At 50.9% G+C, this 24833-nt stretch overlaps 1 protein-coding gene across 11 annotated transcripts in view; it reads left to right on the top strand.

Moving 5' to 3' along the window:
* Nucleotides 1-24833, top strand: part of STOX1 (storkhead box 1) — a 498526-nt gene that overhangs the window by 394409 nt on the left and 79284 nt on the right. For all 11 annotated transcript variants that reach the window (XR_014961076.1, XM_085603567.1, XM_085603565.1 and 8 more), the window contains one exon: nucleotides 16394-18743. Coding sequence is in view for 10 of the 11 variants with exons in the window: in XM_085603567.1 (XP_085459693.1) it covers nucleotides 16394-18743 (2350 nt within the window). In the remaining variant the exon portion in view is untranslated. The remainder of the gene's footprint in view (nucleotides 1-16393; nucleotides 18744-24833) is intronic.

Genomic DNA, 24833 nt, shown 5'->3' on the forward strand with positions numbered 1-24833 from the left:
AGCTATTAGCAATGCGATAGACATAAATTTTCTGTTAGAAGACTTTACCTTTGCCCCCACTCCCGGCAGACACAGCTTTGGATGACAGACAAGCGGCTCAGCAATCATCAGACCAAGTATGCGTACAACTTCGCCCCAATAGTCAAGTATTTTAGGACACTCCCAAGCCAGATGATAGAACCCCGCCCCAGGTGCACCACAGCGCCTGAAGGTATCGGATTGTTGGATTCCAAATTTAAACAGCTGTGCCGGTGTATAGTACAACTGATACAAGTATTTAAAATGCACCAGTCGTAGGTTGCCATTAGACGTCAGTTGTCCCATCAAGCGGCAGCTATCTAACCAGTCGTCCTCCGTGAGTGGTTCGGGGAGCACAGTATTCCAGTTATCCAGGGCAGCCGGTGCCACGGACACCATGTCACGCTGGGAAGCACTGTAAAGCCTCGCAACTAGCTTGGTTCTGGATGTAGCTGTCTATAGGAGTTGCAGCACTTCGAGAGTCGGCGGTTCAGAAGGGAAATGCGGATTAAGTGCGCGCATGGTAGAGCGCAACCTAGTATACACAAATATCTGCATGGCAGAGACCGCACCCCGGGTGGCCAGCTCTACTGAGGTGATGAACCAGCCTCCAGGGAACACGTCTGCCATAATGAAGAGCCCCATCCCCGCAAGTGTCCTTAGCGCACCCGATTCTTGGGTTACCGAGAGATCGGAATGGTGGAGTAGGGACATGTTTGGGGAATATAGCGGTAGTTTGTGCGCCCGTTGACCTAGCTCTCGCCAAGCGTCAGACGTAATTTGAATCGTATCGAATTCCCTCCTCTCAAACACCGTGTGTGAATTTACGATCATGGCCTTAAGGGGTATCGGATGCACAGCACCCGCCTCTACCGCCACGTGTGGGATGTATGCAGGGTCGTGCTGCCAGTAGTAGGCATAATGCGCTTGCGCACAGAGGTAGTAAAGATGGAAATCTGGGGCTGCAAACCCGCCCTGTTCATACGGTAAGGTGAGTGTTTCCCACTTAAGCCGGGACTTCTTCCCACCCCAAGCTAATGTGATCAGGAGGGAGCGAAGAGTATCAAAGAAATGTCTGGTCAGACGTACCAGGATATTTAAAAAGAGATATAAAAAGCGTGGGAGCACTACCATCTTCATTAAGGCTAATCGGTCTGCAAAGGACAGGGGCAATTTGATCCACCGATGCACCTGCTCCTCCAATCGCGTGATGGCAGTGCCAAAGTTATCTTGAATGACCGTCTGCTGGTCCCTTTGCGGCCAGATCCCTAAGTACTTGACCGCATCTGAGCACCACGTTCAGGGGTATTCCAAGTCAAAGGGGCGAGTACTGTCAGTGAGAGCTAATATGGTGGACTTGGACCAGTTGATGCCGAGGCCTGAGAAGCGTTCAAACCGAATGTATTCACGGATGAGTGGCGCCAGGAACTGCGCCGGTTCACGAACATACAGCACCATGTCGTCGGCTTACATGGAAACTGCATGTGGGCGCTGATAGAATCTCAGGGCCGATGCAGCATACCACTGCCGTAGTATACACGCCAAGGGCTCCAACACAAGCGCAAACAGCAGTGGCGATAGCAGGCAGCCCTGCCGAGTGCCACGGTGGATGGAGAACTTGTCCGAGAGGTGTCCATTAATTCTAACTCTAGCTTCTGGCCTAGTGTACAACAGTCGTATCCAGTTCGTAAAAACAAACGGGACGCCCATGCGGTGGAGGACTGCAATCATGTAGGACCAAGATATCGAATCAAACGCTTTTGCAGCGTCGAGCAACACTGCTACCGCTGGGAGTATGGGCTTTAGCACATGCATTACCACAAAAATGGTTCGCAAGTTATGGGACGTGGAACGAGTGGGAATAAATCCCGACTGATCTGGGAGTACCATTATCAGAAGGAGGAGTTGGAGCCTTGTAGCCAAAACCTTCGCCAGAATTTTAACGTCAGTGTTTATGATAGACAACGGGCGATACGAATCGCATTTTTCAGGTGGCTTGTCAGGTTTCAAACGGGCAACCACTAGTGCCTCTCACAGGGTCGGCGGCAGACATTCGGCCTCATATGCCTCTTCATAGAGTTGGAGTAGACACGGCGCTAATTGTTCAACATATGCTTTATAAAATTCAGCCGGCAGCCCGTCTGTGCCCGCAGCTTTCCCACTAGGCAGAGCAGAGACAGCGTCCTGTATCTCCCCCTGCGTGAGTCTATGCATCAGAAAGTCTTGTTGCCTCCGTGACAGCCACACCAAGGCGATATCATCCAGATACTGTTCTAACTCAGCCGTGCTAGCTGTGGGGCGGTGGGCATACATCTTATTGTAGTAATCAGCGAACGCCTGAAAAATATTATCGGTGTCGTAATGTGTATCCTCATCTACCCTAATTGCCTGAACAACCTGCGCCCTAGGGTGTGGGTCTAGGATGAGGGCCTTAAGTGTCCTCCCCGGCTGGCCACCTTCCCCATAGCACCGCGCCTTACTCCGTCGGGAGAGATGCCTAACCTCTAGGTCAGCTGTTTCATTATAAGCTAGGATGTTCTCTTTTATCTGCTCTAGTATGGTTGGGCTAGGCCGAAAGCTATATTGATGTTCCAGGTCACCTAGCTCCCGTTCCAGAGACGCCATGGTGCGACCGAGAGATTTCAAGACCCCAGCCTGGAGGCCTATACATTGCCCCCGAATGGTCACATTAAAGGCTTCCCACAATGTTTCCATAGTTTGAACCGACCCTGTATTAAATGAGAAGTCATCCGCTATAGCCTTGCGGACATCTTCCGCAAACACAAGATCAAGTAGGGAAGAGGACTGCAAGCGCCACTGGAAGGGGGGCGGGACATGAGAGGGCAGTGTCATGTCCATAGCTACAGGGGAATGATCAGATAAAGTTCTAGGCAGGTGCCTGATCCGCGTAACCCAATTACAAATATGTGGCGTTCCCAGCCAGTAATCAATACGGGACCAGGACTGCCGTGCATACGAGTGACATGTCCCCTCCATGACCTGTGGGTGTCGCTGTCTCCAGATATCTGCGAGTCCCAGTGATCTCATTCCCTCATGCACTACAAAGGCAGCCTTTTGGGGGGTAATATACTGTTCTACGGTCCATCTCGGGGTCAAGAACCACATTAAAGTCACCCTCACAAATGATGGTTTCAGGGGAAATAGTATAGAGTTTACTCCACAGAGTATCAAAAAACCCTGGATCGTCCGTGTTTGGGCCGTAGACATGAACAATAGTTACATGTGCATTATATAGCTTCCCTGCACTATTCTATACCTGCCCTCAGTGTCTGCATCAACATGGATGGGCGTAAAGGGAACATTTTTCTTCACCAAGATCATAACCCCCCAAACATACGATGAATAAGATGCCGCTAACTTCACCCCGGCCCATCTCGTGGCAACACACAAGACTGACTGCTGCGTAAGATGCGTCTCCTGCAGTAGGGCGGCCTGTATATGATGTCTGTCCAGATAGGCTAACACTTGCCGTACCTTCTTGGCGTTATTAAGCCCCCTGACATTCCAACTCACCCAGGTAAGATTAGATCGATTTATATCTACCATGACCACACTATCTGAGACATAAAATTGCATCAGAGCGGAGTCTACATGTGATATACAACGCAGCACTCAAACATAGAACCTGCACAGTGCCAGTATACTGTACCAGAGATCCCCAACCACCCCACCCACCCACAGCGGCCAGTGAACAGTGCCGCACAGAGTTCCCTACATAAACAGAACAGAAACATAATATTTGAAGTGTCACAGTGCATAGCATATTAGGGGCAAAGAAGCCCAATACCCCAAGAAGGGCACCATACTGGCACCAACATAAAACCCAAACTTTGCGGGGAATTCCCATATCGTGGGTCGCTAGAGGCCTCCGGCCCCCCGCACATGCAGGATGGGTCGAGCTAGAAGAGAATTGGCAGACCAACTCATGGCCATATGGAAAATGTGAAGTGATAGCTGGAGCTGCCAGGTGGTAACAGTGGGTATGAAATATAGTTCTAAACCGGTGTCCATGCCAACATAATTTCAAGGCACCTACTGATCACGGCACATTTGGAGCAGAGATATCAAGCAGTACAGTTAAAGTGTTAAGCCAAAGGCATCCAGCAAAAGAGCGAACTACACATAGAAGGTACCCAAGAAACGAGGCAGGGTAACATTAACAACCAAAGTTATAATAGGCTCACGTGCTCAGTCCTCAGAGTCAGAATGCCCACTCTTCCCGCGTTGAGTCTCCTGCCGCTCCAGCTGTCGAGTATATTGCAATGCCTCCTTTGGCGTCGCAAAGATACGCGCCTTCCCTTCATGTTGTATTCGCAGACGGGCTGGATAAAGCATAGCATAGGGAATTTGAAGAGACTGCAATTTCTTCTTCACAGTTTGGAACTCTCGTCGAGCTTGTTGAACTGCGATGGTGAAGTCTGGGAATAGCTCTATTTTCATCCCTTGGTAGTCTAGCCTCCCTCTCTCTCTGGCCAGACGGAGAGCCGTATCCCTGTCCCTATAGTTAAGGAGTCTGGCAATGATTGGTCGCGGTGGGGCTCCAGGAAGGGGTGCGCCAACACAGAGCCCAGGCCTCTACCACCAACAAGCACCGCACCCCTCGGCAGCGATTATGGCCAGGCAGCAGGCGTTCAAGTGCAGGATCCAACCCCACGCATCCAGTGAAGGTAGGTCACCGTGCCGGGGGCAGGATGCCGAGCCCGGGGCCGCCATTAGACGCACAGTGCGGCACAGCAGACAGAGCTCGCCCGAGGGGGCCGCCAGCAGTCGATAGCGGTCCAGCACCCACAGGCAGCAGTCGGGGGCAAAACGATAGTATAGGGCACCCACTCAGCCAGCTAGAAGAGGAGCAGTCCACAGCACAAGGCAGTTAGCAGTCCGCCAGCACAAAAGCCGCCATTTTACCCGCAGTGCGGGACAGCAGCCCAAAGTCTGGACAGAAAATTTCCACAGCAGGGCACTCCTCAGCAGCACAACAGCAGGCAGTCCTCGTTTTTGGCCATGGACGGCGCCAGTATGAGCGGATTGTTGACGGATCAATAGCTCGACCAACAGAGCTACACTAAAGCGCAGCCATCTTGCTCCGCGCTTGCTAGCGCCCCCCAGCCTAGCTAATAGACTTTCCCCCTTGTCCGGCCTAGATGCTTGTGACTGACTACCATCTGTAGCTCTATCTGGGATAGTGATCCCTGTTATTCAGCCCGTTTCCCCCCCATGGTTGACCTAAGTCCTCAGTTAGTAGGATCTATCCCTATGGAAAATACTGGGAATCTGTCACCGATAGAAGGGGGAGGCGGTACAGTCTCTAGCTTACTAAGTATAATATCTTGGAATGTTGCCGGCCTTCTACCAAAGACTATTTCCTCTGATTGGTCAACTTTCATGGAGAGCTATGACATCATTGCCTTTCAGGAGACTTGGTCATTGAGTACGATTTTCCGTCCAGGCTATTTGGCCTTTGGTAAACCAGCAATCATAAGATCTAGAGGGAGACCATCTGGGGGATTGATTATCTGGGCCAGACAGCAGGTGGGCTTCCAGGTAGAAGAGCTAGTGATTGATAATCCGGATATTTTGGCTATTAAAATACACTGTGAATATGAGCTTGAATTTGTATTGGTCAATGTCTATGCAAGAGGGATGGTGGGAGGGAAATCCTCACCAACCATTTCTAGCCTGGACTCTTTTATTAAATCTTTAAAAGGAACAAGTCATCGGGTTATTGCTGGTGATTTCAACTGTACGTTCGAGCCACTTGGATTAGATGATGGAAGTCTTACCAGTGATGAGGATGAGAGTTGGGGCATACCCTCCTTGACGCTCCCCCCAATTAATAAATGGACAGAGGCAGCCCTCCAATTAAAAAGCCTATCTTTGGAGAGGGGCCTCAGGGCTGTTAACGGGAGGTCGAAATCGGATAGCGAAGGCTCCCATACTTTTAATAATGGGTCAAGAAGTAGTAGGATTGACTACTTTTTTATAAATTTAGAATTATGGACAAGGTTAGGGGATATGGAGGTGCTTCAAAGATCAGAGAGCGACCATGACCCTTTGATATTGACACTAGAGGCAAACGGCCACCCATTGCGGAGGGTAGGAACGGAAATCGCAACGGCAGATGTAATCATGTCCCAAGATTGCCAAAGATTAAAATGGGCACAGGTCTCAGAAGATGAGGGCACCATGGTCTTGATAAAGTCAACTCTTGAAGACACTCTTTTAGCCCTCTCTCATCTTGATATTGATGAGGCCACTCTCCCTGCCCTTACAAAGGCCCATGAGGACCTGTTTGCAAAGTTGAAAGCTGCTTTTACAAAAATTAAAAAAAGATCTAACAGGCAGCTTATTCAAAAATCTGCAAAATGGTATGATGGGGAATGCAGGCTAGCTTTCAGGCTCCTTTCCCAAGCTATTAGGTTGGGAATACCCCAGGAGGTTAGGAAAGCAAGGTTTGAATACAAAGAAACCCAACAAAGGGCAAAGAAGACCTTCGATGAAAACAGATGGAAGGATTTGCTACATGCAAGTAATGGGAAAAACTGGTGTCGGTTCTGGCAAATAATTAAATGAGTGGTGGTGATATAAGGCCGGTACCAGTTAATAATGTCTCACCAGAAGTTTGGGTCGCGCACTACCAGACTCAGTTTTCATCTTCCATAGATAGTCCTAGACATTATCCACGAGCAAATTCTGATTGAGTCCTAACCTTTAATCTAGGGGAAATTGAGAGAGCTTTGGATGGTGTCGCAGCAGGCAGGTCCCCGGGCCCGGATTGTATCCCGGCGGATATTTTTAAAGCCAATAGGCAGAATTGGCTGAAATATATTCTTATTCTAGCCAATGGTCTGGCTAGAGGTGCCCCCATACCACAATCCTGGCGTGGAGCAGAAATCATCCCCATCTATAAAAAAAGGGGACCGTGCCCGTCCAAGTAATTATAGGCCTATAAGCCTTATAGACACCTTGGTGGCTTGGCGCGCGAACAAGATGGCCGCAAGCTAGAGGAGCTCCGGCGCATCGGTGCCTGCATCCTGTAAAATATCCTGTCAGGGATCCCCATAGCGGCTGAAAACGGTGGCGGAGACGGCTCGCTCACCCCCCACTGCGGCGGTCTGCTGAGCGGAGCGCGGCGCTGCTGGGCGGCGGCTCGAGATCGACTGAGAAGGGAGACCGGCGGCTGGTGAGGAGCGCTGGAGCCCTACGGCCGGCCGCGCAAGCTACTGTGCGCCGTGGCTTGCCACGTGACCCCTAGGCCGTGACAGTTGGAGCGCTGAGTGTGACGGCCTGGTGGCGAGGCGGAGCTGAGACCTCGGGAGCGCACTGAGGGCTTATCGGAGGTCCGTGCCGGGAGCACACGCGGAGGAGAGGCGCTGGTCGGCAGGTCGGTGGCCGGAGGTGCGGACGCAGGAAGCGGCTGATTCCCACTCGAGGGGCCTCTTGCCTGGCTGCCGCTCGAGCGGGACGCGTCCGGAACCCTAGCGGCGGTGGGCCCTGAGGTCCGAGACCCACCGGGGCCCGACAGATCGGAGGAGGAGCCGGAGGGAGCGTGCCCCCTGCGGCGGCGACCGCGTGGCTGACCCGGAGCGGAGACAGCGGACGGAGGAGGCGCCACGACCCCGGTGGGGCCTGCAGACTGGGAGCCTCGGCCCTGGAGGAGGTGGAAGGTGGGGGTCACGTCACCCGACGCTTGGCGCACTGCGGGACACCCGCTGCCGGAGGGCATTATCTGGCTCCCTACGCCGTGGCACCTGGCCTGTGACGGCGGCCGCCGAACTGAGAAGGGAGGCCGCCTGGTGTGCGGTGGGGCCCTGCCATAGCGGCTGGTTCTGAAGAGGGGGAGCCTGCTGCGGCTAGACCGGGCCCATCTATTGGCGGACTGGACTACGGGCGGATGCCCACTGCACAACAGTTGGTTATGGGCCGGCTGCGCAATGCCCAGAAAGACGGCCGGGCCCCGGTGACAGGACTGGGCCCTGCCGCGGCGCCTGGAGAACCCGAGGCGGCCCCGCCCACTGCTCTACTGGCCGCCAAGCTGGACTCAGTGCTGGCGGCTGTGGAGCGGATTGGCTCCTCGCTTGACCAGACTAGGTCGTCGCTGGAAGCCCGCATAGACAAGGTCACGGTCGACTTCACGCTGCTCCACGCGGACCACCGCAAGTTGACAGACAAAGTTGAGCAGCAGGAGCAAACTCTCCAGGAGGTGCACCCAGTTGTGTCTACTCATACAGCCGCCCTCCAGGATCTCATTGACCGCGTCCATGCCTTGGAGGACCGCGCGGATGACGCAGAAGGGCGCTCTCGGTGCAACAACGTGCGCGTGGTGGGCCTGCCGGAGGGCGAGGAGGGGAGACAGCCGGAACAATATGTGGAAGTGTGGCTGCGCAACCTGCTCGGATCGGAGAAACTCGCTCCACACTTCGTAGTGGAACGTGCCCACAGGGTCCCTGCTCAGAGGCCCGCCCCAGGGTCCCGACCGCGGCCCTTCCTCTTAAAACTCCTCAATTACCGGGACAGGGACGTGGTGCTCCGCGAGACCCGGGGGATGGGCGACATCACTGTTGGCGGTGGACAGGTGCATTTCTTCCCGGACTACACTGCCCTGGTGCAGAGGCGCCGCAGCAACTTTTTGGCGGTGAAGCGTCGCCTGCGAGAACTAGAAATGTCCTACGCTCTTCTGTTCCCCTCCCGCCTACGGGTGGCCACCACGGATGGAGTCCGCTTCTTCGACACGCCATCGGAGGTCTGGGATTGGCTGGAGGACACGGGGCGCGGTGATGGCCGGCGGCCGCGGAGTCCGGAGGCTGCCACACCGCGCGGCAGGAGATCTCGCCAAAGGCCACCCCCAGCCCCCGCTGAGGGGCGGGGGCTGGGGGTGGCCCCCAGCCCGGAGAAGAGCAGACTGGAGCGACAGGATGCGTTGGCGGCGGTGGCCACTCTCGGATCGCCGGACGTCGGGAGTGGAGATGCTGCCCAAGAACGGGGTGAAGTGCTGTCCAGCGGCTCATCCTCCCCATCAACTGCGATCTCTGACGACCAGCTGTTGCCGCTGGTCACCCCGCAGACATCGGACCAAGTGATGTAAGATGGACGAGACTTTGAGAGTTCTGGGGTTGCGGCTGGGAGTGCTCCTTGGATATGGGTCCCGTGGCCCTCAGATGAACACTCTGGGGCTCCTGACCGCGCAGCAGGCGGAGGCATGTGCTGCGGATGGGAGCACGCCTGCTGCTGGACTACTGGGGACTACTGGGCCAGGTGAGCTGCGGTGATGGCTGGACTTCCGCCCCCCTGCGATAGGGTGCCTGCCCGAACTAGGGTTCATCTGCCTTTGGTGGGTGGCGTGGTGGGGGGAGGGGGGGGGGGGGGGGGGATCCCACGCTCCCCGGGCCGGCGCTGCGCTCTGACTCTGGGGGTCCCTACACGTTACACATACACAGGCATCTCTGCAGCTGAGCACCTGCGCGGACTGACTCTCACTTGCCTGCCCCCTAGCCACAATTGGGCTTAGCTCTACTTAGCGAGCATTGTTACATGGCTTGGACGATTACCCGCAGAGGGGGTCGCCCTGTCAGTTCAGTTGGCCTGGTTGGCCCGGTTTTTCGCACGGCTCCATGGAGGTGCGTAGTTGAGTTGAGGTGTTTATGTTGCAGCTTTCTACATGGTCAGGTGACTGCCCACCACCCCTCGCCCCGGACGGGCGTCCCTGCTCCCCTGACACCGCATCACCCTTAGCTCTTTCCACATGGCTGTTACGAATGTGATTACATGGAATGTCAGGGGCATGCATACACCGGCGCGGCGATACTCAGTCTATGCGTACATGCAGCGACACGCGGTGGCAATCGCTCTCCTGCAGGAGACGCACATGACGGCCGGGGAACTGGGTAGGCTGCGTGCGCGCTGGAGGGGACAAGTCTATGGCACCACGTGTTCGGCGCACGCTAGAGGCACACTGATATGGATAAGGGCGGGTGCCCCGTTTGTCTGTCTGCAGGCGCTGGTGGATCCTGGTGGGAGGTACACCTTAGTTCATGGGAAACTAGATGGCCAGCAGGTGCTACTGGGGTCTCTTTATGCGCCCAATGTGGAGCAGCCAGCCTATCTGGCCGGCCTGTCGTCAGTGCTGGAACCATTTGTTGGCCTCCCCTGGCTTTTGGGGGGAGACTTTAATTCCGTGCTGGATGTGAACATGGACCGGTCCTTCCCGCCCCTGCGGGGCACGCAAGTGGGGTCGAACGCTAGGGCCCTCGCCGCATGGCTGTCTCACTGGACGCTCACCGACCTGTGGCGGAATGCCCATCCGAGCGACCGGGTGTACTCCTACTATTCCGCGGTCCACGGCCTCCATGTTCGGTTGGATAGGGTGGTGGGCACCCATTCGGTGCATCCGTGGGTGACCCGGGCGGAATACATGGGTCGGACGCATTCCGACCACAATCCGCTAATTCTGGGGCTTCGCTGGAGGCCTGATAGGCCCCCGGCGCCGACGTGGCGTCTTCAGACAGTGGCGTTGGAGGACCCGGAATTTCGGGCCTCCCTGGGCACTGCAATCGAACAGTATTTCGAACTCAATGAGGGCTCCACGGATAGCGAGTTGATAGAGTGGGACGCACATAAGGTGTACATCAGGGGCCATTGCATAGGGGCAACCTGGAATATTCGGAAGCAGTTGGCGGGGGCTCTCGCCTCCTTGGAATCTCGCCTCCTCTCCTGGGAGGTGCGTGGGGAGGGGGGGGGCTCGGACGCGAGCCATCTATCTGACCTCCGGGCGCACCATGCCGATCTCCTTGAGCGGCTCCGCTGCCTTAACTATGCGGCGCACTCAGCCCGGGTACACGCCACGTCAGACAGGGCGGGGAGACTCCTGGCCTGGCTTATCCGGCAGGATGCGACCCGAACCCCCGTGGGTGCGATCGCGGGGCCGGACGGAGTGCTGGTTCACACGCAGTGGGAAATCCACCGGGCGTTCACGGCACACTACACCTCTCTGTACCGGTCAACGGGCAGGAGGGATGCGTGTGATCTGGATGCGTTCCTGGAAGCGGTGGAACTACCGGTGGTTCCGGAGGAATACCAGGAGAGCCTGGAGTGCCCCCCCACGATAGAGGAGATAGGGGACGCTATTTCCTCTTTAGCCTCAGGAAAAGCGCCGGGACCGGACGGACTCCCGGCGGAATACTACAAAACTCACCGTGAGTCCCTTATTCCTAAGCTCCATAGTCTCTACTTGGCTGCCCTAGAGAAAGGCACATTGCCAGCATCGCTGAAGGAGGCTTATCTGATTTCCCTGCTTAAGCCGGGTCGAGATGCCACGCAGCTGGGGTCCTATCGCCCGCTCGCCCTACTCAACACGGACTATAAAATACTGGCGAAGGTGCTGGCGGAGAGATTGGCGCCAGTGGTGCCGGCGCTGGTGCACGGCGACCAGAATGGTTTCGTGCCCAAGCGTAGCACTTCGCTTAATTTGCGGCGGTTTTTTCGGGTGATGGAGGAGAGCACCGGACCATGGCCCAGGGCGGGCTGTTTGGTCCTGGACCTCGAGAAAGCCTTTGATTGCTTGGAATGGGGATTCCTCGTGTCGGCACTGTCAAGGTTCGGATTGGGGCTGGGCTTCCTGCAACTTGCGGCCCTGCTGTACAAAGGACCCACGGTGCGGGTGCGCACGGGCCCATATGTCTCGGATCCCATCGTCATTGGCCGGGGCACTAGGCAGGGGTGTCCGTTGTCGCCCCTCTTGTTCGCGCTCGCAATGGAGCCGTTGGCGGCGACGCTCCGTAGAGAACTTGCGGATGGCATCCCGCTGGGGGACGCAACCCATCAGGTGTCCCTTTACGCGGATGACCTCCTAGTATATGTCCGAGACGTATCTTCCATCCCTGAGGGGCTGGATCGCATTCTACACACCTTTGAGCGGCTTTCTGGCCTCCGAGTGAACGCGGCCAAATCCTGTCTGTACGCCTTTGGGGGCGATGTCCAGGACCCCGGCTACTGCCTCGGAGGAGTGCGGGTACAGTGGCGGCCGGACACCTTTCGCTATTTGGGTGTCCAGATCTATCGCCGCCCGGCGGACCTGGTGGAGGGTAATTTAGGGCGCGCGGTGACCGCGCTCCGGACCCAGATGGCGTTTTGGAGCACGCTTACCCTTTCGGTGACTGGCCGAATTGCGCTCGTTAAAATGGTGGTACTGCCTCATCTGCTGTACTATTTTGCCAACTTACCGATATACCTCCCGGTGTCCTTCTTTGCGCCCCTCACGCGTTCCCTCCGCGACTTCATATGGGGAACGGCGCGCCACAGAGTTGCGCTGCCGAAATTGTGCCTTCCCGTGGGTGGAGGCGGGCGGGCTTGGGATGCCCTGCCTGGAACATTACTATCTGGCCGCACAGCTGCAGTGGGTGGCTCGCTGGCTGGCTGACAGGTGCCGAGAGGATACGGCGACGGCGGAGAACCCGCCGCTATCGGTGGCCGAGCTCCTCAAGATTTTTCACCCGACGACGGGAGCGCTGAAGCCTAAACCTTTGCTGTTAGTGGTGGCTTGTAAAAGCTACCGCAGAAGCCTCCGGCTGACAAGGGCCACGCTCCCATGCGCCCCGGCCATCCCACTGGAGGGATCCCCTTGTGGGCGCGACACGTTGGGAGCAGCGGAGTTGCGGGACTGGCACGCGGTTGATATTCACACCATGGAGGATCTATACCATGACGGGGGCCTTTTGCCGTTTGCGACCCTTGCAGAAGAGACGGGGCTGGCGCAGGGCCAGTTTCTCCGTCACCGGGCCCTGATTGAGACCCTGGTGGGTCACTGGGGGGACCTGCAGGTGGAACCGGAGCAGCATTTAGTGCTGCAGTATCTCCATGTTATGGGCCGAGGAGGACACCTGGTCAAGTGGTTCGCTGGGGCCTTACGGATTCACGCGGCGCCGAGTCTGGGGACACTGCGCGAGAAGTGGGAGGGGGATCTTGCCCGCCCTATGGTAGACAGGGAATGGGAGGGAGCGCTGAGGGGGCCACGGAGGGTGCCCCGAAATATGAGATTCCGTCAAATACAGTTCTTTGTCCTACACAGGGCCTACCTCACACCGGGTGCCATCAAATAAGTATTTTTGCAGAACGGACGCGTGCTGCCCCCGTTGTGCGGCGCTTGGCGCCGACCTGATCCACATGCTGTGGGGCTGCCCCGCACTACAGATATACTGGCGGGCGATGCATGGGGAACTCCGCAGGTGTACGGGCCGGGAGATTCCACCGGAGTGGCCCACATACCTGCTGCATCTCTTTCCCCGACCGCCCCTGGCTAAGATGGCCTGTCGTTTCCTTGATCTGGGGATGATAGTGGCTAAGCGGCTCATCACCAAGCGCTGGAGGGCAGATACCGCACCGCAAGTGCGAGCGTGGCGTAGCTCTTTTATGGTGTGGGCAAAGGCAGAAGAGGTGGCGCTTCGGCGGGAAGAGACACTGGGCCTTAGGACGACGCCCGTCGCTGCCCAGTGGGGAGACATGAGGCAGCCCCTGTCGCGACCGGAGGGGGCGACCCCGGGGGAGGACACTGCTGCGCTGTGGGAGCCGCGTTAGGCGATGGGGCACTGTTCCTTGACTGGGACTCCGCGCTGGTGGGTGCGACTGGCTGACTGGCGAAGATAGTGCAAGCCGCAGATAGGATATAGGTGCCTAACCCCCCCTTTATTGAGTGGTGGGGGCCGGGGAGGGTGGAGCCTGATGGGGGAGGGGTCAGCGAAGTGGGGGCCGACTAGACTAGAGGACACAAGCTGCTGTTGTACATTGTTTTAGTTGTTAGATTGTTGGAAGGGCGACTGCCCAGCTATAGCCTGGGGAGTATTGCACTGTTGGTATAAACATCCGGGGACGCACTGAGAATGGTGATCAGCTTATGACCTGACAGGGTATACCTTGGGACACAACCGGCTACGGCACACCTAATACAAAGTACCATGTTTGTATCAGTTATACATTGATGCCTGCCTACAAGATTTATGTAACAATGCTATTCGATGAAGTATGATGTAATATGTGGTTTTACCTGCAACGAAAACTCTAATAAACAGATTTCTAAATAAAATATAAGCCTTATAGACACCTTGCAAAAGATTGTGGCTAGATTAGTGCTAAGTAGGGTAAATAGGTGGATAGAAGATAAGGAAATTTTATCCACCTATCAAGCAGGATTTCGCTCCCACGTTAGCACCATTGATCAAGTTTTTAGATTCATGATGATATATTGGAAGACAGTGGTTTTAGCAGGGGGGACTCTTTTTGCCGCATTTATAGATCTTAAATCTGCATTTGATTTAGTGCCCCGCTCCAAGATGTGGGACACACTTAAGGAAGCTGGGATGCCCCCTGAGATTTTATTATTTATTATTAGGCTTCATGAGTCTACTTACGCCCAGGTTCGGTGGGGACAACAGGGTGAGAAAACAGATTGTTTTCTTGTGAACAAGGGAGTTCAGCAGGGGTGTGTTTTGGCCCCTACCCTTTTCTCGTTGTTCATAAATAATGTGATCTCATACTATACTGAGTACCCAACTGCCGCCCCTACTCTTGCTGGCTCGAGGGTTCCGCTTTTAATGTTTGCGGATGACACTTTAATTCTGTCCAAAACACAATCTGGTCTACAACTAGCCCTTGACAGATTCACTATATTTTGCAACAACCATGGCTTGATAGTCAATGTTGACAAGTCCAAGTTCATGGTGTTGCATAAACATAAAATAGTGAAAGCCAGAGTACAAATGAATAACGCGCCTTTGGAGCAAACAGATTCCTTTACGTACCTGGGCGTTACTATGGGTAAAAAGATGAATTGGAAGCCACAGATAGTTAATAATAGTTTTAAGATCATAAATACGAGCATAGGCTGGAGGCCTATTGGAACCTTATCACGAGACCCGGTGACAGGAAGCTTTTTCACCAATTTAGAGTGGGTTCTCTCCCTTTAAAATCATTTATGGCTAAGTGGGGTGATGATTTAGACACAAAATGTCATAGATGCCCATCCCAGGAAGAGTCTTTAACCCATGTCTTGTTTGTGTGCCCTGCATACAAGGGCCCACGTCACAAATGGCTCAAGCCAATCTGTCAAAAAATTGGCACAAGATCATGCCACTCTGCTTTACGAATTCTAAAGACAGATACTAGCGAAATCGTAGTTATAGCTATGGCTAAATTTTTGAGTTGGACATGGGCCCTTAGAAGGGATATTTTACAAATAAATGTAGGTTTGCAATGAACTAAGTAACCTGTTTTATAGTGTGTGATGTCCTCTTCTCGTTGTCACCCTAGGTAAATTGTCAAAAAACAAGTACGTATTGTCCAAATCTTGTGTCGTCATGGTTCTAAATTTCCTATCAAAATTTTGTATTTCTTTATCATAATTAATTTTATTATAAGTATTGTTATGGTCTGGAATTTTGATGGAAGTCTTTCTAACCCATTTCTAATTTTATTGACCTTGTCTTTTAAAACATTTTATGTCATTTTATCATATTGTATGTATATTATATGTCTTTTATGATTGAAAAAGATCGAATAAAGACTAACTTGAATTAAGTTTCTAGGGGGCTACCATCTTGGCATACGTTATCATTAGTTTAAGGACTCTATTTCACACATTTTAAAAACATGTTTAATGGGAGAAGAGGAGATTATCAATCCCTTCCTCATAGTGGCCTTTAAAGCATTCCTAATTTTCTTCCTTAAAGTGTTAAGCAACATGTGGTACGTTTTTGGGGAGAAAACGTCCCAAAGCTTTCTTACAGTGGCTTCATAAACCGTTTTTTTACTGCTGTATTTCTGATGATTTGTTTATAAAGTACACAGTTTGCCTTTCAACTGAAAATGTTTGTGGGAGGAGGATTTGGAGGGACGTCACGATCTCCATTTTGAAAAAAAGGTTTTGCTTCTGAACACACATTCAGTTGCTTTTTCAAACAAAATTTGTTTTCTGAGCATACAGTATTAGTTTTGTAGAGTGTTATCACATTTGGAATTTACTTTATCATTTTTGGTTTTGGTCAAACCAAAAATCTAATTTGAGAAAGTGTAAGTGAATAGATTAAATCAACACAAATGTAGCTGGCAGTTAAAATTGTACAGGAGACAGTGTACAGAATAACTAGATTGCCAAATTAACTTTTTCTTAAAGAGCACTTGAAGTCTGTGATGTGAACAAAATACTAACATTGGTGCAGTTCCTAGCTACACTGTTGTATTAATTTGTGAAACGGTTTTTGACCACCAACTTCTATTTCATTTTAGAAATAAAGATGTATGTCAAATGCTTAATAGTATTCGTTTATTGCCAAATTTATATCTAATTTAAAAAATGTTCTGTTCCTTCCAGGCATGGCAACACCTCCACAAGAAATTCTCTATTGTACCCTTGGAAATCTGATAAAAGAAAGAAAGATTTATCATACCGGAGAGGGTTACTTTATTGTCACGCCACGGACATACTTCATCACAAATAATGGACAGAATGACAACAAATGGCATGTCTCTGAGGATAATCCTCCTCTGCCACCATGTGCCACATATCTTGTAAGCATGGCAAGCAGCACAGACTTGACTAAAGGGAACCTCCCCACTGTTTCTCATTGTCCATCCTGTCACTGTTATTCAGATCCATTAACGCAAAACGTACCAGAACAACCCCTCGTTGTGCACGATCAGAAAGATATAAAAGACCCCAAGGAACCCACACCTTGGATTCAGACTTGTGCAGTGGCTACATCACTTGAGCACACCTTCTGTGAACAATCAAAGCCATCTGCTTCAATGAAGCGAAGGGAAAAATGCAGCCGGAAGTTTGGTCTTGGACTTTTTCGACGTAATATGTCTAAAAAGGAAAAATCCAAGAAGCAGTATTCAACTTTTGCAGCACAGTTTCCACCCGAGGAATGGCCAGTTAGAGACGAAGACAACGTGGACAACATTCCACGTGACATTGAACACGAAATAATTAAGCGTATTAACCCCGTCCTAACAGTGGACAATCTAGTAAAGCATACAGTGCTAATGCAAAAAGTTGAGCAGCAGAAGAAATATATCAGTAAGGGCACCTCGACTGAAGTGCTGACAGCCAGGCAGAAACATAACTCCAAAACGGATGTGAGAAAGAAAATCAATAAAACCACCCAGCACCGCAGGAAACTGCAAGTGGGCAAAGAAAAGTACCCTTTGAAAAACCAGAAGGAATATCTGGTTGAAGAGTCCGTTCTGCCTCATGACTGTTTAACGGAGCATTTGCCCCTGCATCCTAGTTGTGTCATCAATTCTAGTGTGACGTTTCAAAAACAATTTAAGACCAAGGTTGCATTGGAGGGAGAATCCCATTGTATGTACAAAAAACGTATTGATAATCCCTTTCAAAGTCGTCCGTGCAAAGACCATCAGTCTGCAAAAAGCCAGAGAGTCCGTCAGAACTGTGAAATGAGAGAGCCCAGGAGCAGGAAGGAAGAAAGCAGTGATCACAGGCCAAGGAACCTGGATTCCAGAACAAATTGTATTGCAAATGAAGGGAGACATTTTTGCGCTGAAAGGCTTACTATTGAGAGTACAGAGAATAGCCCATTTCCCATAGGATCTGTCAAAGTGGATATTCTCGAATACCCTTCCAGTTACCAAGATACAGTAGAGGATACACCTAAACATTTTGGAGCATACACCTCTGATCATAATTTAAATTGGGTGAACCCTCCAAATAAAATGGGAAACTGTCAAAACAAAGCCCACATGGATGTTGATGTCCTTGCTCGGAACGAAAAAGAAGGAAACAAGTACCCACAGACGTCAATGGACACATACCCATATGATGGACCGCCTGTTTTGTATGCCAAAAAAACAACGGCTCACTGTCACACTGTTGGCATTTTTGATAAGTTTAGGCTTGCTGAAAAGGTTACTGTTCCAAGACAGGCTGGTGAACCAAAACATGGCGTATCCACTGCAACTGCCGCTGCATGCTCCGAACCAATTGATGCTGCATGTGAAGGCTGTGCTGATGATGATCTGAACTTCTATCAGAAGCAAGTGGAAGATGTCTGTAGCTCCTTGTATCTCGAAGACAACGACTCTGATGAGAACAATGCAATGCAGCGTGTGCTGCATGGGCACATGCAACACGTGTTTACTGATATTTGGGACATCAGCAACAAGCAGGTAGCAAAAACAATTGGAATACCAAACAGCTGGAACCATAAAGCAATCTCCCCTCTGTACAGCGGTGAAGTGCACAGGTTTGATCAGTCCTATGTCAAAGAAAGTAATCAGCAGTCTACGCTGCAGGAATCGCTGAACTTGTCTGAATGTCAAGGTATTCCCGAAGAAATGTACCTGCAAAATGAAACCTCGCCATCTTTTTATGAAAAGACTGAGGCTGAGAGTATCCTAAATGAACATCTGCAGGTTTCCAATATTGTTGATGCCAGTATCTTTGACTACTGTAATGGAAGTGATATGGATTCACAGGCCGAAGTTCTGCAGAAATCATCTAATGAAAGTGAAGAAAAATCGGTATGCTGGAGTTCCGACCAACAGACAGAGGAAATGAGGGAGCATTTTGAGAAGAATTTCAAGCTTTTTAAGACTGCACGCCACACAGTTCTGCCTCCAAGCCCTCAGCGAGAACCAAATAACTTGGAGAGAACAGAAAATCTCAGTAATACAGGAGACAGTGGAATTGATTCCCCAAGGTGAGATGGGATGTTTTGGATCCTCCCTTTGTTCAAAAAGTTAATTCCCAGACTTTAGTAGTATAATTGCCAGCTGACGTTGCACAGGCAGATTTCAGTTACTATTATAAACTCCAAGTACTTCATTAATTAGTTTTCCAGGCCTGTAAAAGAAAAAAAAATCACATTGCAAACCTCCTTCATAGTTACTTGGTAAAAAAGGGAGAAGATGGCACAGTAGAATGACAAGTGAAAAACACTGGGTTTCAATGTAATTGAGTACAAGGTCTATGTAATCCTATCTTCAAACGGTATAACAATGCCATCTATAACTTGGAGTTCTTGTATGTGTTGCATACATTAATGATATTAGCTGAGCAAAAAGATATGTTATGATGGTTTTTACATTAATGATATTAGCTGAGCAAAAAGATATGTTATGATGGTTTTCTGTCAGCTGCCTTATATCGGTTGTATGCCAATATGATATATCCCTGAATCCTGTACTGGGACTAGCTCTTGCTGCTGCAACATATTTTATAATCTAAATCTTGTGACCTCAACTTTAGTACATCAGCCCATAAATTCCATAAAATGTTAGGTAAGGTTTGGCACAGCGCTTCTGTTCACATATAGTAACTACATCAAAAGGACTAACAACTGTAAGTTTGCTATGGACATTGTTTGTTAAGTCACGGATTAGAAATCAAACGCTGAAAACAGTTAGATTGGTATATTTTTTCTGCTTTCACGTTCTGTGCTTAGCCTTGAGAATGTGCCAGGTTGGTAAGAAGGGTGTTAGCAGCCTTCCTTTTACTATTAATGAAAATAATTCACATTTGACACTAATTGTGTTTCCGGTTAAAAGATTGATTTTCATGTAACTTACAAGTATGATGTGATTTTGTTTTTAATGTAATTGAACAATCAGTTAATGAAGAGCTTACACCAACCGCCTGAAATATACCTGTGCAATGTTGGCCACCAGTCATTCTGTCAGTCTAACTACCAGGGCACAGAGTCCATTCTCGGCTTGTAACCATGAAAGTACAATTTCCAATCCCAAATACAATGAAAAGGGAAATTTATGAACAACTTTATTTCCCTCACGACCTTCCTATTGCGTCTCTCATAAATGAATTCTAAGGCTGTGTGGGCAATCGTACATTTTCTGAACTTCTGTGTTATGACGTGGGCACTTTGCACATGTTCGAAGGTAAGTTTGTCTTCTCAGTTTCTCGATGCTGAAGTTGCACAGTGGTTTGAGATAGGCATCCACCTGTCCCACACACACTCATAGTCCGGGCTACTGGAACTATGCAACAGCAGCATTTTCCACGTAATTATCATTTAGCCACACAACCCATCGTCTGCTGCATAATTTGCAGATGCAGTTTCTGCCTCAAATGGATGAAACGTTACTAAAAACGCTGTCACATGTGTTGCCGCTCAATGGAAGACCCTTTTGCAAAACTTAACTGATCGTTTTTCAATTACGGATTGCTCTATTTAGGTGTTCGACAGATACAAATTGAGGTGTGACATGTGCCCAGGTATTGTTAACATGTGTAAAAAGGAAATAAAACTTAAAGTAATAAAGCCGAAGTAGAGTGAAGCGAACTCGTCACAAGTTGCCTTTTCTTGCTGCATTATTTAGTTAACCCTCCTGCTTAATTTGGTCCACCCCTGCCACATAATTTAAGTGGATGTGCTCATAGGGTATTGATTTTTCCAATAGTGAAGCTAGCATTGGTCGATGATTTCAGCTCGTGAACTGGACTTGTTCCAGGGCAAAAAGTTCAAGATATCACATATAGCGGTGTCTTCCAAGAAGCACCTTCCAGTCATTTTCAATAAAAAGGTTAGCTTTGGGTGCAAGTCCCTCCAGAATCCTTACCTGACAACCTAAAAAAGTATTAGGGAACAATATTGTTTTTTTGTTGTTGATACGTGCTTAAAAGTTGGTACATAATTTAATCAAGGCAAGCTTTTTGCATACAGTATTGCAGCATCTTTAATTTTATGTTGAGGTTTAACAATTTGTATGGTACCTTCCACCTTCTTGTGATATAAAATCATGTGCTTGCAGGTGTGAGGTAGCATTCCCGGCAGCACTCCTAACGTTTAGTCAATCAAATCCTTACTTATACCAAGAGAGTGCTGAGTTATTTTCTAACCCAGAATCTGTGAACAGGAAGGACCTGAGGTGGGCAAGGGAGTCCTTTTTTAGGTCGAGCCTAGAGCAACGCATGCGCTGCTTGCTCGGCTCGACTTTTAGTAACGGGCTTTTCAAAGTGCTACCTTTGCCGGTCACCAGCTTGCTGTTACGCGCACAAGCGCGCGCAACGTGCACAGCTGCCCTGCCATCTGGCTTTCTACAGCGCATGAATCCCCTCCCCCCCCCCCCCTCCCTCCTCGTCAGCTTCAGCACGCGCTTGTTCTCCTTTGATCCCTATCTTTCCCTTTCTCAATCACACCCTGTCCCTGCCTTTTACAACTGCGGCCGCACCAGTGTGCCCGCCCCCACTCCCCCCCCTCCCACTCCCTCCTCCCACTCCCTCCTCATCCGCTTCAGCGCTTGCTTGTTCCAATAGGCCACGGGAAACAAAGTGAAAGCAATCTCCGTTGGACGCAGACTCTTACACTGAAAAAGTACATCAGAGTGTGTGTATGACGAGCCCTTTTCACTCTACGCTGTGCCTTTCTTTTAGCATTGTACACCTGACATTTTGTGATACTGCAGCACCACGCTTTTCTTTCTGTGTTCCCTTCATTGTATAGCACGCAGATCCACATAGGCCCCACGCGCTACAGCGCTGCTCACCCTTACCACAGTGAGCTGATGCCCCTTGAGGTCTTAGGCAAAAATGGGTTAGGCCTTCCAAATGCAAAATCATGAAAGCAGCTTCGAGAAATCCTTTTCATCTCTCCTGGATCAGGACTCCGCAGCATTACCCGCCCTGGCTGCTCTGACTCTTCCATTAACAATGCTTCACTTTAACCGAATAAGTAGCCCTTAATGCAGCGCTCGTCCGCTGAGCACAACTCTGGCGGGCCTTTCTTAATCAACACTGCACCCTCGACATACTGCTGCTATGCACTGCTTTGAGGCTGCCAGGGGTTGTCTCCTTAAAACACCTTTCATTTCACATGATTCACCACACTCTACACCAGGCTAGAACAGAAGACAGGATACCACACATATCCATCTGAGGTGGGTTTATTTCCTAATCTAAGATGCATGTGTATGAAACTAGGATACGTTCAGTGAAAGATGAACCAAAGGTAGAGGCGCAGTTTGCAAAGGAAAGAGGAATGTGCAAATACTCACTATCTCTAGCTGCGGAGAAATACGAATGCTTTATCAAAGGAAGTATTCAGTATCTGCTGCAAAATACTGGTGGCCGTGACACTTAGCGCACTCTGAGGTGAATTCTAATGGACTCTCCAAGAGAAATCGCACATGGAACACGGCAGACAAAAGAGAACCTGTCCCATGACCCATGTAGAGACCACAGCAACCCACAGAATGTGACCTATCTATCCCCAAAGTCAAAAACACAGCAATACAGTGAGACAGCACAGAATAAACCAGACACAGCCCTCTTTCCGCTATCATAAAGCGAAGGCAAAAATGAGAGCATACACTACAATTTTCTTCAATAATGGCTTTCAGCAGCTTGACATAATCACCCGGCTGAAGTCCATTCTTGAAGAAACTTTACTTTCTTCATGCTTGATTTTCATTGAGTGGCTTTTAAGAGGGCCCCCATGTAGGAGAGTGGAATCTGACTAATGGTTGCCCCCAACTTTTTGCCTGGTATTTAAGTGGTTTTTGACTAGTCTGGCTGGGATCCTGCTATCCAGGACCCCAGCCTATCTGTTTTCTCCCTAAAACTGTTGTGAGTACTCTAGGTACAAACATAATTGGATGCTGGGCATGCCCTACCAGTCCCTTGTAGATGGTACCCAGGGCATGGGTCCCCCAGTAGGCCTACCAGGGCTGCAGCACTTATTGTGCCACCCTGGGGCAGCCACCCAAACTGACACCACCAGGCCACTACTGTAGCCTGGGTAAGGTGGTGCTAGCACCCCTTACAGGGATGTAGGTACCCTATGTCCCATACCATACAACACATATACTCTCATAGGTCACCCCTATGGCAGGCCCTGGTAATCCTACAGGGCTGGGTGCTGAGGTATGTGTGAGGGGGGACCCCTACGTGAGTAGGACCTCTCTGAAACCTTCGTAAAATCGTTACTGGGTTGTTTGTAGTGTAGCCATACCATATACTCTTAACCGCATTATAAGTTATTGCGTCATCGCTGTAACTTAGGAATGGCTACACAGAACCATATTGTGTTTGGTGTCAAACATGAAGGAATCATACCCCCAGTCCAGCCATGGGCATGGGGGCACGATTCCCCCTTGCTAGGAGGGTGATATGGGAAAAGCGGTAGAATTTGGACACCAATTTAAAAGTGCACATGTACCACAAAATGGCTACTGTCCGCCACCTACACGACTCTGGCTGGCTGTTGCTGGGGAAAACCCCAGCCTCGCCATCTGGACAATAGGGCTCCTGTGGCAGGGAGGTGCCAGCACCTCCCCAGACAGGATATGTGGATTGGAACAGGGTGGGTGCACCAAATGTCCTTTCAGAGTTGCACGTAGGCAGCTGCAGAGCCCCAATTCTGCATACACCGCCTGGAACCGGTTCAGGGGCATCCTGCCCCTCGCCCAGGCGGGAAACACACAAAGGGGAGTGGGTGTAGCCACCCTTTCCCGCCTCTACTCTGATTGGTAGGCTCTATTTTGGACCATCCCCTAATCTTGGGGATATATGGGAATAACTTTGCCCTAGAGCCTTAGATTCGTACAGGACTTCACAGAACTGACCTTCGACGAGCTGCTGCCCAGCTGACTGAAGAAATCTCCCTTGGGATAAAGGAGTTATCCCCCTGCTTGGCAGGCACCTAAAAGACTACAAGATACCCAGTTGGAACGTCGTTGCTCTCACGACCTTCGACGCCTTCCAGCAACCTCGAGGTGGGTCTCCAGTGCATCCCAGCGTCCTGTGAGTGTGCCCAGCAAGTCTGAGCACCCTGGACCACGTGGGTGTCGAGATCCCCGCATACCCTGAGACACCGGCCACCTCTTGTCCAGCACACGACCCCGACCAGTGGGGAAGTTGTGCTTTGGCCCATTTCTGAGCCAACCATCCAGCAGCATTTGTGCCGACTTTCAGCTCCCTGGCCCGCTCCGGTGGCCCGTGGGAGCCCTTTTATGCACTCCATTTTGCTGCCTTCTGCGGTCCCTTGTCTCTCGACTTGTGGGCCCTGACGGAGGACAATCTTCTTTTCCAAGAGTTTCCCTGATTGCTCCAGGCCTGCTCTACGCTCCCTGCAAACGAGAGTACCCTCAGACCTCGTGGGTCTGCACCAGCAGCTGCTTTGTTCATATTGCGTGGGTTGCGGTTGCCAATGCTTAGTGGATCCAATCGGGACACTAACACCGCAGCGACCCTCAGCCGACGTGGGACAGTCGCTCTCCAGAAGCTGGCCTTCCTTGAAGCCTCCCGGAGCCCGTGACTGCAGAGCCCAGCTGTACCTTCCACACCTGAAGCACCCGACATCCACGAGTTCCTTCCTGTGAGCTCCCTGGTCACTGTGCTGTGACCCAGACTCTGTCCCCTCTGCTTTCAGGTTCATCTTTATCTTCTCTTCACCTTTAATCTTCACGACTTCAACGACGCTTTCAGCTTGCAGCAGTTTGGACTACTTTTCCATAGAAAATCAGCCCGCGACCCGACACCAGAATCGACCTATGCACCCGGCTTCCCTGGGGCAGGTAACAGTGGTACTTCGGTACTTCCGTGGTGGTGGGCTCTCCAAAGCCTTAAGTCTCAAGTCTTAACTTTGTACTGTTGTTAGAAGTGTCCTTAAACCTTAATTATTCAACCGCGACATTCTCCATAGGCTAACATTGCGATCCCGATAGCAACTTCTCGCACTGCACACGCCTCCCGTGGGTCCCCTTCCTCTTAACTGTGGGTGGATTCTGAAGGGGCCAGCGATCCTGAATGCCCTAGGCATTGCCTGTAGAATTGT

This window comes from Triturus cristatus, chromosome 1_2 (genome assembly GCF_964204655.1).
Source record: "Triturus cristatus chromosome 1_2, aTriCri1.1, whole genome shotgun sequence".
Lineage (NCBI taxonomy): Eukaryota > Metazoa > Chordata > Amphibia > Caudata > Salamandridae > Triturus > Triturus cristatus.